Source organism: Pezoporus flaviventris, unplaced genomic scaffold, assembly GCF_033815535.1.
Source record: "Pezoporus flaviventris isolate CSIRO_AGI_PZ_B2104156 unplaced genomic scaffold, CSIRO_AGI_Pfla_v1 ptg000097l, whole genome shotgun sequence".
NCBI classification, from domain to species: Eukaryota; Metazoa; Chordata; class Aves; order Psittaciformes; family Psittacidae; genus Pezoporus; species Pezoporus flaviventris.
In genome coordinates this window covers 1,263,050-1,277,268 of record NW_026892645.1, presented here as the reverse complement: position 1 = coordinate 1,277,268, position 14,219 = coordinate 1,263,050, and the positions used below count along the sequence as shown (strand labels likewise).

The window sequence follows — 14,219 nt, the reverse complement described above, 5'->3', positions numbered from 1 at the left end:
TCGCTGGTGGGGTACAGGGAGTAGGAGCCCATCCCTGCGGCCTCTGTTCTGCTCTCTGGGACCAGCCTCAAGCACTGGAGGTGGCCTGGTCGCCACTTCTTGGCACAGTATCAGCTTGCCCTCAGCTTACCTGCTCCTGCTCGCTGTTCTCTGTCCCTAAAGGGACACAAGGGCGATGCTTCTACCTGTACCTGAAGGCACAGGGGCTGGTTTTACCCGTTTTAATAGAACACCTTTCCCTGTGTCACTCCCATTGCCAGCACAGAGCAGACAGGGACAAGCCTGTGCCACTCGTGGTGAGGACAGGGAGGGAGGGAGAGCTCCCTGCAGGCCTGGACAGGGAACCGAGGTGTTTACACTGGCACCACAGGCTGTTGATGGAGCCAGCCTCTCCCAGACCCAACAGCAGCTGTCAGCCCCATGGCACACACACACACATACACACACAGAGCACTGTTTGCTCAAGCCCAGGGGGACACGTACAGCAGAGCAGACATGAACAACCGGGTACCACACTCCCCTTCCTGCCGGGAGCAGAGCTGCAGGGATTGCACCCAAACACAGGCTCCTGTGCCTGCACTGAGGCTGCGGGATCCTGAGTGGCAGGGAAGGTGCTTCCTCCAGGGCCTGGATTGGAGGAGAGCTCCATCCACACAGGCACCACCTTCCTCTTCCTCAGGAGAGGTCCCTCCTGGTCCATGGCTTGGGGTGGGGCTGGGGCACAGCACATCAGCCCTTCTGCCCACTGGGACCACCCCTCGGTCACCAAAACCCCCCTGCACAAAGCAGGGGGTCAGCACCCTTCCACCCCCCAGCAACCCACCTCCCCCAGCTCCCACACACGACCAGGACTCTATTTAAATAACCAAAGGTGTATTTTTTTTTCTCTTTAAAGCACATATCATTGTCACCCCAATTAAAGTGAACAGCAGAAACTGCACACAGAGGCACTGCTCCCTCCTCCTGGGGAGGAGGCTGCAGGTCCCTCAGTGGACACCGTTCCCCTCAGGACCCTCCGTGACAGCCCCTTATCTGCCACTTACAAAGTGCTGGTTCAGTCCCCATCCTCCCACCCTGACCCGGCTGCAGCGGGTCTGACCCCTGAGTCTGTACTTGTTAAGGCCCCTCTGATAAAGCCCCCCCAGCCCCAGATCCCTGTTACAGGAATTCCCTGCCTTTCCCAGTGGAGGCTTTAACCCCCAAATGCCGTATGACTGCAATTCCACCAATGCAGGCTGCAAAAGCCATCTGCATTGGTTACCTGAGCAGCCCCATGCAGCTTGTCTCAAAGTTCCACACCCTGCACCATGAACAGGAGAGCAAAAGCCTCCCTCAACCCAAGCTAGAGGTGAAGGTTACCCCACAACCACAGGCCTGCTCCAGCCTTGCTCTTTGCAGAGGGCATCACCACTTGTGCGGCTCCCAGCAAGGGATGCAGGCTCCATCACCCCAAAGCACAGGGAAAATCCCTTTATGTGAACTGGAAAGGATCCGTTTCCCCCAGAGGGAGAGCTGAAGCCTTCAGCACCCGGTCACAGCTCCAGCTCACCCTCCCCGTGGCTTTGCAGGAGCTTTGCAAGCCCCGCAGAGCCACAGCTCCACTGAGATCAGCAAAGACATGAGACAGGCACCATCTTTCGGCCAGTGCTGACCATGACAAGTGGCAAAGCGAGCAGAACAGAGCCCTCTGCATCTGCAGCAGGTACCACACACCAGGACACCCGCTGGGAGCAGGCTGAGCCACCAGCACGGCACAAACAAGTCACCATGAGCACAGGTTTGCCCAGGGCTGACACAGCTGTAGGTTTTAAATACAAGCTGGTGGCTCTGAATGGTAGAAGCAAGCATGGGGCTTTGCTCAGAAGAGGCCTAAACCAGCAAGGCTGTACCACACCATACATCTGGCTTGGTCAGGTCGCCACTGCTGCACAAGGGCACTTGGTTCAGACAAGGCAATCAAGCCTGAAGACACACTGTGAGACCGAGCAGCCCTACACCTTCCCCTCTGCAGCCCCAGCTGAGGATATCAGCCCTGGTGCTTCCTTCAGAAGTGAAGGATTCTGCTCAGGAGTAACGCAGAGCCGCAGCACTAAACACTGCTGTGGCACAAGGACAATCCTCAGGAGACAGGCCCTGTCCCAGGGACACCCTGTGAGCTCCACCGTGCTGGCTGCCCAGGGAGGACACCGCTCCCTGCGCTGCTGAGAGCCAAAGTCTGCATTTTCACCCGATTCTCAGCCTTGGTTGAGCAGCATCAAGGTCATGCAGATACAAAGTGCTGCCTGTGGGACAGCCAGGCCAGCTCCAGCCTGAGCCTCCAGCCAGGCTCTCCTTGTCAGCCCACAGGAGCTGGGGAACTCACCTCTCTGGTCATTGAGCCCTTTGGTAGCACAAGTTTGATGCCTGAGAAATTCAGGGAAAGGAGACGTTTCACTGGGAGACAATGAACTCATAAGAGAAATCCACTCAACGGGGACCTCAGAGCTCGCTGGACACCCGTGTGTGCTGGTCCATGGTGTCCCGGCGTGACAAGTCACTGCAGAGGAAGAGAAGTCCCTTCGGGATTTGGCAACAGACAGGTCCCTTCAGCCACCACCACACAGTAACGCCACTGGAGAAGCATCTAAGATGAGTCCTTTGCCTCACTTGGACGGCCCGACAGCATGAAGAAGGTCTCCCTCATGGTGTGATAACATCTGTCAGTGAGGTCAGAGACATCATCTGATGTCAGGCCTTTGGTCTCGATTGGAGGCAGAACCTCAACCTTGATTTTGCCTGGGAACAAGAAGAGCCTATGAGAATGCACACCAGTTACGAGGAGAGGTGGTGCCCCATTTTAAATCAAAACATCCCCCAGTGTTTGTTGGAGCCCAGGTTCTGGTGCCAAGAGCTTTGAACTGGCTCCACACATGTCCCACAGGGACTCCTCCTGCTCACCCCAGCTCTGCTTCCCTCCCACACCCATAGGTCTCCTCTGGGCATGGCTTCAACCCTGTCCTCGAGTGACTGTAAAGACCCTCAGGCTCTGGTACCTGATGTAAATAGTTTCTTCTTTGGGTTATAGAAGCTGGTGAAGGAGGAATAAACCACAGGGATCACTGGGACCTTGGGGAAGAAGAGGAAAAACAGGAGTTACTTGCACTGCAGCAGCCCAGGGCAGGCCAGAGATTAGCAGCAGAGCTGACCTGGCCCAGCTCTCAGACACTGAGGGCACCACACAGTCCCACAGGCAAGACTCGCTCCCAAAGGCTGGGACAGCCAGGAACCAAATGGGATTCAAACCACTCCCAGCAACTCAAGGCACGGGGACATTTGGGCACTAGGACCAAGTTACACTTCAGCCCCCGGTCAGCACTGGCTCTCTGGGCAGGCTTCAAACCCAGGTATTTTCTGAGCCGCAGACTTTGGAAGGTGCCCGTTCTGACAGGCCTTGCCCTGCTGTGCAGGCACACGAGTGGGGCAGGCAGCTTGTGCGCCTTCAGCTTTTGAGCAAAGGGTCACCAGTTGCTCTCAGGGAAGGTTCAGAGAGGCAGACACACCAGGAGGGCACAGTCAGTGCTAGCAGACACAATCCACAGCCCATGACTCAGGGGGAGTGTCAGAGGTGGGTGCTTTTGCCACTGTCTCCTTTCTGCCAGCCCCTGCCCCGGTTGCATCACCCCAGCAGGAACGGCACGATGCAGGCTACACCCTGGGCTGGGCCAGTCGAACCCAGCGGATCTGGCGCCTACTCCCCTTCTCCAGGATCCTGCCCTAACACCTCTCTTAGGGAAAGCAGTTTCCCCTCAGGCCTGGGGTCATCCCAGCCCCAAGAAACGATGCCATGGGAAGGTAAAGCACCCATTCCCTCCATCTCCCCGCTGGCACCCAGTTCCCAGCACTGGGAACCGAGCAGGGTGGCCCAGGCAGCACCGCCAGGCCTTCAGCATCCCTGGCACAGTGCCCCGGAGCTCTGCCCAGGCAGGCACCACCTCCAGGAGCACCCACAGCTCCAGCAGCCAAGGAGCAATTTGCCTACTCCCAGATCTTGTCATCTTCGAGAAGGCATTTAAGACATAAAGAAGTACCATCAGGCTGTCTGGAAGGGAGCAGCTATTTCCACACAGAACAAGCCCAGGTGTTGCTCCAAACCACCAGCATTAACAACTCTGGATCAACAAACACCACACTATTGCATCCTGGGGGATTGGGAAATGCATCAACAGCTCTGGGGTTCCCCAAGAGCTTGCTGGGCTCCTGGCCAGAAGGGAGCTCTGTGCTGTGCTCCCAGGAGCAGGGCATGGACACGGCACCCCACGCTGCCAGGCAGCCACCTGTAAAGCCTAGAGCCAGGGAGACAACTGTGCCTGTCCCCACCTCTGCCCTCCAGATGGGACACCAGGGCTGCAGTGCCGGGGTGGTCCCCAGAGAGGACAAGGCAGCTTCTCCACTGTCTGCAGCCACCCATCCACAGGGGCCAAGTCACTCCTGCAGGAGATGGAAAAGGCTCCCAGCTCCTGCTGGGCAGTGCTTATGACACCTAAAGGTGGTTTAACTGAGGAGCTCAGCTGTGAAACAACTCACTAGAGAGCAAGTGAGCCAACCATGACCAGTGTGCAACACCCACTGCGGAACTCCCAGGGTCCCCAGCAGGGGCACAGCACCATTACCTGTGCCTGGATAGCGAGATGGAACGCTCCTTTCTTGAAGGGCAGGAAGTCCCCGGTGCAGTTCCTCGTGCCCTCTGGGTACACCCACACCTTCACCTGCACATGGAGAGATAAGGCTCCACTCCAGCAATCCGCTTCAAGCGCTCCTTCCTGCCGGCCGAGCCACCAGCCAGCCTTGCCAAAAGCTGCAGATGAGCCAGCACCAGGAGTGCCACCTGGGATGCCCAGCACATGCCACCCCTCCAAGCACCATGGTCACACTCACGTTTTCAGCCACCATAGTCTTGGCCACCTCTGACATCACCATCTTGGCACTGGTGGTGCTCTTCCTGTTGATGAAGATGACGCCACCGAGGTACATGATGAGCCCCACGAAGCCCGTGTACAGCAGCTCCTTCTTGCCCACCTGGACACAGTTGTCAGGCAGCACCTCCATCAGCCCTAACATGACGGCAGAGGATGAGACCCAGGAGTCACCCCTCTGCCTGCATCCAGATGGAATGAGAGACATGATGCGAGGTGTGGAAGGGAGCACAAGGGACAGGGCAGTGCCTTGTTTCTCTACCGGCTTTTCTGCTGCCATCAGTAGATCAGAAGGAGACTCCACACAGCAGAATCACAGGGGCAGGGTGGCTGCAGGTCATAGCAAGACCCTCAAGAGGCAGGGTCCCTCCAGCACACTGACACACATGCTTGGCCAGCCAGGCTTTTAGTGGGTAGGGGTGTAAGGGGGAGCTGAGAAGCACCCGAAGCTGAGGAGTACCTGGGGTGCTGAATGGGGTGTGATTGCTCAGGGCGAGGGGAGAACCTTCCTGCATCAACACTGACAGGGAGAGCTGGACCAGTGGGCTCAGAAGCCCAGAGCGGCCAGGCAGGGGCTGCTTGGCCAGGGTATGTGAACAGGATTTCTAATGGTGAGCAAGACAACTGCTCCCTCCCCCCCCACTCCTCACCCATCATGTCGAGGATGCTCTGGTGGTTGGACACAATGATAGCAGGGCCCTCTACCTCGAAGTTTTCCAGTCCCTTCACCTCAAACCTCAGGCCGAAGAAATACTTGAAGGTCTTGACCACATTTTTGATGATTCTGCAGAAGAGAAGAGCAGTCATCAGCAGGGCAGGGGAGGGGAGGGGAGATAGGGTATGCTACCCACAGGGTGGGTGGAAGGAGACAAGAGCACCTCTGTGACATAGAGCCTCCAGTCCCATCTGCCCTGTGGTCTACGCAGGTCCAACCCAGTTGCATTTTAAGCCTTGTCTCCTCTGAGGGAATTTTACTGGAAGCCTGGGGGAAGCTGATTGTAAGCGAGGCTGGTACAGCCAAGCCCACATCTCCTTCAAGCTGACAGCATCAGCTCACAACCAGGCTCACTATGGGCTCTTTGGTACAGGCAAGTCCAGCCCAGCGCAGCTGCAAGAGCCCTACACACAGGGCAAGCTGGAAGCCCTCCAAAGTCCAGGAGGGAGGGATGCTGGTTTCCACACTGCATCACAGACAGCTCTTCCCGCTGCCAGTCCTACCCACTGGGTGCTGTTTCCCCTGTGCCATAACTGTTGCCTGCTCTGATGCCACCCATGTTTTCCTCCTGCCATCAGCAGAGCCCCACATGTTGTTCCAGCAGTTCCCCTTGGAGCTGCCACTCCCAGCACATGGGCATTAACCTGCACACCCGTCACCCAAGGAAGGCTCTGCCAGTTCTGCTGCTCACAGTGCTGCAAGATGCTGCTTAATCATACAAACATGGTGCCATCGTGCCATGAAGTCCAAGAAGAGATGAGAGTGAAAGAAATACTTCCCTGCACAACACAAGGATGAAAGCAACAAAGCTCCCACACAGCCTGGCACAGGCAAGGTGCCCCCGGCAAACCCATCTTCAAGCAAGCACTTCTGCCTGTCACTTCTCTTCCCCAGTGGATCCACAGGTCTGTCCACAGAGCTCCCAGCTTTCTTCTGTGCCCAAGGGCTGGCAGGAGACACCAGTCATGCCCTTGCTGAGCACACCCAGCACTGGTCACCAGCGCACGGAGCAGGGCCCATCCACACCACCCAGGCAGGTGGGAGCTGGAGAGCCTCCAACTGGGCCAGAGGACACAGCCAGGCGCTGGCAGCACACAGGGGCTATTTTGGGCAGGGAACAGCCATTTGCCAGGGCTGGAAGCAGAGGAGCTTGCACGTGAACCCCCCCGGCCACCAGCTCGCCTCGGCTCTCCCCTAGGGCAGACTCAGGTGCTGACCCCTGCCCTCCAGCAAGCATCTGGATGTCCTGCCTTAGGGCCCTCCTTCTCCTTGGCAAATGGGGGGAAGCTCTCCTCCTTGCAGGACATGGCAGAGGGACCACTGCCAGCTTCTCCCCCACCACAGGGCCCAGCCTGGGAAGCACCCCTGACACCCAGGGCAGGAGGTGAGCACCCAGCCAGTGCCTCACCGCGGCCTGGCAGCAGCTCCCAGCATCTGCTCTCCAAAAGCATCCCCACCTGAGAGTCTCCACATCTTCAACTGCACACCTCTGCCAGCGTGACCTTCCCCCAGCTGGCTCCTACCCTCACTGGGGTCCATATCCCCATGGGGCACCCTGCCACGTAGACTATGCCTGTGCCAGCCCTGACACAGGAGTTCAGGCCAGGCCAGTGCCCACAGGTGACACAGCTCAGTAACAGCACTATCACTCCCTGTCATTAAGAGGTGCTCAAAGGTTAGAGCCACACCAAGGGAAGGGACACAGGAGGTGGCCAGGACCTGCAGCGAGGTTACACAGTGCAGCCCAGGTGAGGAGAGGCAGGGTGACAGGAATCAGTGGGGTCACAGGGATGCTGTGACACCAGACTGACCTAAATCCCACTTCTCCTGGGTCCCGACTGCCAACCAAAAAGGAGGTCACTGCTCTGGAAGTCACACAGCTCAGGAGCTGCTGGGAGAGGCTGGTTACACATTACTCAAGAGCAAGCATCCAACTTCCTCCTGCCAGTGCAGAGCCAGCCTTGCCTTGCACAAGATGTGGCGTGAGCTGAAAGAGGGAAAGGGGCAGAGCTCAGAGCAAGCAGAGATCCACCAGCGGCCCTGCTGAGGGGCCACGTCACCCACGGGGTTAAGCAGATGAGCTCCACTCCCCTCCAACACTGCAAGCAGCAGCTCTGCTGGTACAAACCACCCTGACCTGGGGTGGTCACAGCTGCAGAGAGCTCCAAGTCTGATGCACAAGAGTAGAAAAGAGGGAATGTGCCTTTTGAGTGCATCCAAACCACCTGAGTCCATGTGCTTTGCTTCATAGCCTGTGACAGAGGCCTCGTCAGGATCCTCTGATTTTCCAGGACTGCTTCCCAGATAAGAAGCTCTTACAAGAGGTTTCACCTCTAGATAAACGCTCCATCTCTGTCAGACATGAGGGCAACCTCTTCCAAGTCACAACAGCTTGGCACCAGAGCCAGGAGCACAGCAAGGACAGGGTGTTCTGCACCTGGCAGCCATGCTGTGATCACTGCCTGTCCACCAGCACATGCTCTGCTCCAACCCCTTCCTCGACCTGGGATAAGCAGACTGGGATGCTGCAGGAATGAGTTCACTGGATCACCTCTGCCACAGACCTCCCAGCGGCTGGCATACCCAGCCAGCATCATCAGCCAGTGCCAGCACATGGAAATGACAGGCTTAAGTTACAGGAAAAGGGCGGTTCTGGCCTAAATTCAGCCCCAAGTTTCAACACGAGGAGCTGCTCAGTGCAAAGAGCTGTTGTTTCCAAAGAGTTCCTTCAAGTTGACACAAATTTTACAAGCTTTAGGGGTGGGGAAGGAGGGGGGGTTGCCTCTAACTGCCGTCACAGAGCCTCACAAAGATGGTGATGCACTGGAAAACTGCTCCTGGGCAAGCCAAGGCAACCAAGGCTGCAGAGGCAGCTAGGCTGGAGCTCCCGGGGCAGATTGCTGCTGCCAGCGCCCGGGCCCACAGCACCAGGGCGGACCAGAGCCCACAGGGCAGCACATCGTGCACTGCCGCGCTCGCTCCACCCCGAGCCCTGCCTGCCAGAGCCACACTGCGAAGCAAAGTCCACCTCCACCAGCTGAAACGCTGCCCAACCTTTGATCCAACGGATGCACCAAGGCAACGGGGCTCCGCTTCCCTCGGCACCCGCAGAACTCGAGCTGGGCTGGGATGGTCGGAGCAGGTAACAACCGGCCTGTGGGAGAGCAGAGCAAGGAGCCCGAGCTCTCCCGTGCCAGCTCTGCGCTCACAGCGCTGCTCCCAACCACACCGCGAGCAGCCCGCAGAGCGGGGCCTGGCGGCAGCAAGCACAGGCTCCACGGCCCCGGGCCGAGGGCAGCGCGCTGACCGCTGCTCTGCCCGCCGGGAACCGGCCCCACACACAGCCGCAGAGCGCTGTCACGGAGCTCACGGCCCCCTCACCACGGCACCGGCCGCCATCCTCACACCCATCCCCGACGGCGCTCTCTGCACAGCCCGCACCGGCGCGGCCCAGAGGGCACCACCGAGGCCTCCATCCTCACACCGAGGTGCCGGCGGTCACCGCCACCCTCCGCGTCCCCGCACAGCGCGGCCGGGCCTGAAGCCGATCCCCCCCGCCCCGGGCTGCGCTGCACCGCCGGGCCCCGGTGCGGCCGCGCTCACCCACCTCATGTTGCGGACGGTGCGGCCGCCGTTGAGCAGCAGGCAGGCGGGCGCGGCCAGCAGCGAGCCCAGCACACAGAGCACGCAGTACCAGCCCAGGCGCAGCGCGAAGCCCACGGCGGGGCTCAGCTCGGCCAGGACATGGAGCAGCAGCAGCACCGCCGCTCCCCACAGCAGCCACCCCGGCTCCATGCCGCCGACTTCGGCCGCGCTCCCCGCCCCAGCAACGGCCTCCGCCGCCGAGACGGGCGCTGGGCGCTGACCCCGCCTTATGTGGGCGGCCCGGCCCCGGCTGCTCCGCTCCGCTCCGCCCAGGCCCGGCCCTCCCCGCCGCTCCCCTCCGCCGGGTCCCGCCCGGCTGCCGGTTGGGGTCGGCTGTCGGTGCCGTGTGGGTCCGGCTGCCCTCGGGGCTCGTTGAGGGGCGGGTTTGGTTCCCTCATGGAGCCCGGGGAGGGCGGGCTTTGAGTCCCCTCATGTCGCCATGTCAGGGCTTGCACTGGCTCTGCGGTGCCATGGGAGGTCTTTGGGATCCCCTCATAGTGCCGTGATGGGGTTTTCAGTCCCTTCATGGTGCTGTAGGAGGCTTTTGGGATCCCCTCGTGGTGCTAGGAGGGGGGTTTCAGCCCATGGCGCCATGGGAGGTCTTTGGGATCCCCTCACACTGCCATGAGGGGGTTTTCAGTCCCTTCATGGTGCCATGGAATGTCTTTGGGGTCCCCTCACGGTGCCATGAGGGGGTTCTTGGTCCCTCCTGTGCGGTACCCAGGTCTCCCACGACGGTTCTCACTAGCAGAGCTCAGCATGGCCCCGCTGTGGCACATCGCCATCACCCCATCTCCCTTCCTGCGCCTCGTCCGCACTCGTCATGGCGCCCGATGCTGGCACAAACAGCGCTGAGTGGGCCGGGGCCGCCCCGCTGGCGCTGGGGTTAGGGCAGGATCAGGCCCAGCAGCTCTGTGGGCAGAGAAAGCACATGTGCTGGCACTCACACAGGGTTTGCAACACCACTTAGAGCCAAACCCTGGTCCCATCGGCGGCCTTGATCCCACCGGGGTAAGGCTGCAGCCCCAGCACCCCCTCAGCGCCCCCAGCACCCAGAAAACTCAAAGGGGTTGTCCTGTTCCAAAGGACACTTGTTCCCTCGGCTTTCCTTAGAGGCAGCGGGCTGCCCCCAAATGAGCTGTCGCCAAAGCAGAGGGGACCTCACTGCGTTTCCCTGCTCCCCAGCAGCTTGAACGCTTGAAGCAGAGGACAAGCTCCTTCCCTGAGCTGTGCTGCCAGGCAATGACATCTCAGCGCTGGTCTCATGATTCCTGCTAATGCCACAGAGAACCCTGATTGTGTTAGCATCTCCACGCAGCATTAGATTAATCCTCCGGCCTGCGTGCTGCCGGCTGCTCCGAGCACCGCGCCAGCCACCGTATGCCTGGGAAGTCACCCAGACCTTTCTGGCTGAGCACACGCTGGGCCCGGAGCGATCCTGCGTGATCCTCGTGACTTTCCCCTCTGCTGACCGCAGAAGAAAGGGTGCTGTGTCACCGGGGCACCGCGCTGCCCATCTGCCCAGCTCGCAGCTGCCGGCTGCCGTTGGGAACCCGAAATGGGAATGGCAGCGCGGCCGCGGCAAACAGCGGCAGACACGGCTCCACACGTGGGCTCCGAAAGGAGCTTGGCTGCAATTCCCTTCTCCCCAGCAGCTTATCTGGAGTGATGCAAATGCAACGTTTAATATCAGCCTGCAGCTCAAGGAAAGGCAGGGATTTCTGATGTCAGATTAGAAGGCAGACATGGGCCTGCCTGCTTGCAGCAGAGCTGTCACGCTGAGTGGTTTCATAAGGCAAAGCGGTTCTGCTGCCAGATGACGGCAGCCATCAATGTGCATCAACATGACCATAACAAATAGCCTGATGGGAGCGGGCCCTGAGCCTCTGCGGGCTGTGTAACACAACAGGGACCGTGGCACCCCCTGAAATGGGGCTGGGTTTGGGCTGAGGCAAAGGCAGCCCCTTCCTGCCCTCCCAAGGTCCAGCACCCAGAATGAAGCAGTTCCAATTTCCTTTACCCCCCCATCTCCTCAGGTTGCAGGGTGTGGTTTGCATATTTACACCAGACTGAATTATTTAGATGCAGTGCAAGGCAATCTGTGTGAACGGGGTCCAGAGACACAGGCAGGAGCTGAGCAGTCAATTCTCCATGTCAGGTGCTGCCTGTTGAGAGTGTTTGTGGCACCCAGGGTCCCCTAGCACCCATAGCAGAGACCTCAGGAAGCTACACCAGGCACGAGCACTAACAGCAAAGCATGGAGAGCTGGAAGGTCCATGCAGCATTACTGATGGTGGGATTGCTGAGGCCGGGCCCATGAAAAGTCAATAAAGCTTTACCAGCCTTGGCCCTAGTTTTATGGTGTCTTATAACCATCCATCTCTGGGTTTTATCTTTGTCTTTATTGCTTCCCTTGGAAACACCATGGGACCTCCCTTTGGATGACTGGCTTCTGACTGGAACAGAAAGGGAGCCAGGGAGAACATCTCCCACGCAGGGAAAAGGTGTGTGGGGAAGTGAAAGCACTCAGTGGGGTGGGACGGAAGGAGGGATGTGCCCGTCACCCAGCATCACCTCGCAGGGCTGTGAAGCAGTCGGAGGCTTGGGGCTGAGGTGCTCAGCTCCTGTTTGCAGAGTGGTGTCTTGCTCCCCGCTGCCTCCCCGTGCCTCTGCCCTTGACGTCCCCCAGTGTCTTTGGCATCTCTACCCATCAGCCTGCTTCCCTTCGCCTCCTGCCAAGGGACACGTGTTGAAAGCAGCAGCTGGCTTTGGTGACATTAAAAGCCAGGGGAGGAGGAAACACCAGCCAAGCCTCCTTGCTCTTGGCCATGTCAAAGCATGTGGGTGGCTGTGAGTCCTCCCAGGGAGGGCAGCACAAAGCCATGGCTTGCTCAAGCTCCTAGACAGCAACCCCTGCTGCTGGGTGGTGCATAGCAGCCTCCATGTCAGGGACTTGTGGACACTAGGAAGATCTATGTACCTAACTTATTCTAGACTTCTGCCAGTCCATCCATCCATCCATCCATCCATCCATCCATCCATCCATCCTCTTCCCTCTACACCTGTCTCCACCAGCAGCTGGCTTTGAGAGATCTTGGACCCTGGAGTCACTGAGTCTCACCTCTGTGCAGGTCAGGGTACATACAACAGCCCAGCATCATGACACAGATGCAGTTATGCTGCTACAGCTTGCTCCAGGTTGGCATACTGGTAACCTGGGCCATCTTTGCATCAGTGAGCAAGGCTGTCCTAAGGGCTGACACCACCAGGATGGCATCACTGGAACCTCCTGGAAGTGTTGCCCTGGCAAACACAGCTGGGCTGTGCTGTATCTACACCTGCAGGCTGCTTGGCGAGGCAAAGATGGTGGCCAAGAGCAGTTTGGGTGAAGGCTGTGGGTGAATCCCATTTCCCTCTCACTTGTTTCAGCCTAAAAGGGCACCAGTGCATGGAGACGAAGTCCTGCTGCTGCTCCTCGTGTTGGTGGTGTGGAAGCCCAGGGCTGAGCCATCACACGCACAGGCAGAGCTCCAGCCTGACCCCAGCTGCTGTGTTGGCTCCGGGTGCCCATGGTCACACTTCCTTTCGTGGCTGCGCTTGTCAGTAATGACACAGTGCTCTTGTGACAGCAGAGTAAACACTTGGGGAGGAACTGGGCTCTTGACTCAATGTGGTTTGGAGTGAGCGCTGCAGTTACCCACAGGACTGGGTAGCAAAAGGGCTCTGCAAAAACAAACGATTGCTAAACTGCTGTGGTGAGGATGCTGTGAGGGCTGGAGCATCCCTGCTCTGGAGCCAGGCTGAGCAAGCTGGGTGATTCAGCCTGAAGAAGGGAAGGCTCCTGAAGGGGAGACCTTAGAACAGCTCCAGTGCCTAAAGGGGCTGCAGGAAACCGGGAGAGGGGCTTTGGGCAAGGGCCTGTAGGGACAGGACAAAGGGAATGGCTTTAACCTGCCCGAGGGGAGACTGAGATGAGCTCTGAGGCAGAAGCTCTTCCCTGGGAGGGTGCTGAGGCGCTGGCACAGGGTGCCCAGAGAAGCTGTGGCTGCCCCATCCCTGGCAGTGCTCAAGGCCAGGTTGGACACAGGGCTTGGAGCAAGCTGCTCTTGTGGAAGGGGTCCCTGGCCATGGCAGGGGTTGGAGCTGGATGAGCTTTAAGGTCCCTTCCAGCCCAAACCAGGCTGGGATTCTCTGGTGCTGTGATTCTGCAGACACAGCCTCCAGTGGTCACTGGAAAGACAAAGAGCCTGAGGGAGTCTGACTCTGGAAACACACCATTAAGAGAATTGCAAAAGCTATATTGCAAAAGTATATTAGATAGTCAGAGCCTTCCTTCCTGTAACTTTTGCTCACCTACAGAGAGCTCTATTGAGAAGGAAACAGCATTATCTGCTCAGCTGTTTGCTCCAGCCAGCTGGGGTTTATGGTCCTGTTTGCCAGGGGCCGGAGCACTTGATGGCTCTCAGGCCCCACAAAACCTGTGCTGTGTCTTACTTCGGAGCTTGTCTTTTCTCTGCCTTGAACAACATTTAAATCCATGGAAGACATGAGGCTGATTTGGCACCATGTGTGGTTGCATGAGGAACCCCACACAAGCTGGCTGTCGGGGAGGCTGGAGATGCGTTTGCACCATCAGGAGCGGATTCTGCTCAGATCCCTACACCCCCAGAACCGGGTTTAACTTTTTCCTCCTGGCAGGCTTTGCCAAAACCGGGAGGCAGCAAAAACACGCGGCAGCAGGATCTCACTACTGCTTCCCATTCACACGCCCAGGCTGGAAATCCCCCTGCACCTGGCTTCTGTGCGAGGCATCACAGCACCCGCACAGGCAAGGCTCGGGGTGAAATGGGAGTAAGCCCAGCACAGGACACAGCCTTGGACGTGACATCTGGATCTGCTGCCGATGG

The 14,219-nt window shown here is 58.7% G+C and overlaps 1 protein-coding gene across 2 annotated transcripts; it reads right to left on the bottom strand.

The window, feature by feature from the left end:
* Positions 1–2,411: 2,411 nt before the first annotated feature.
* AGPAT2 (1-acylglycerol-3-phosphate O-acyltransferase 2) lies at positions 2,412–9,517 on the bottom strand. 2 transcript variants are annotated; one of them, XM_061476545.1, is made up of 6 exons: positions 9,275–9,517; positions 5,603–5,736; positions 4,915–5,090; positions 4,650–4,745; positions 3,033–3,105; positions 2,412–2,775 (listed from the first exon to the last, which is right to left on the bottom strand). In XM_061476545.1, the coding sequence occupies exons 1-6, from the start codon at positions 9,460–9,462 to the stop codon at positions 2,624–2,626; spliced, it is 819 nt and encodes a 272-aa protein (XP_061332529.1). In that variant the 5' UTR covers positions 9,463–9,517; the 3' UTR covers positions 2,412–2,623. The 2 variants fall into 2 exon arrangements, with proteins under 2 accessions (XP_061332529.1, XP_061332530.1); XM_061476546.1 differs by having other exon boundaries at positions 4,915–5,055; positions 5,658–5,736.
* Between the last annotated feature and the right edge of the window lie 4,702 nt (positions 9,518–14,219).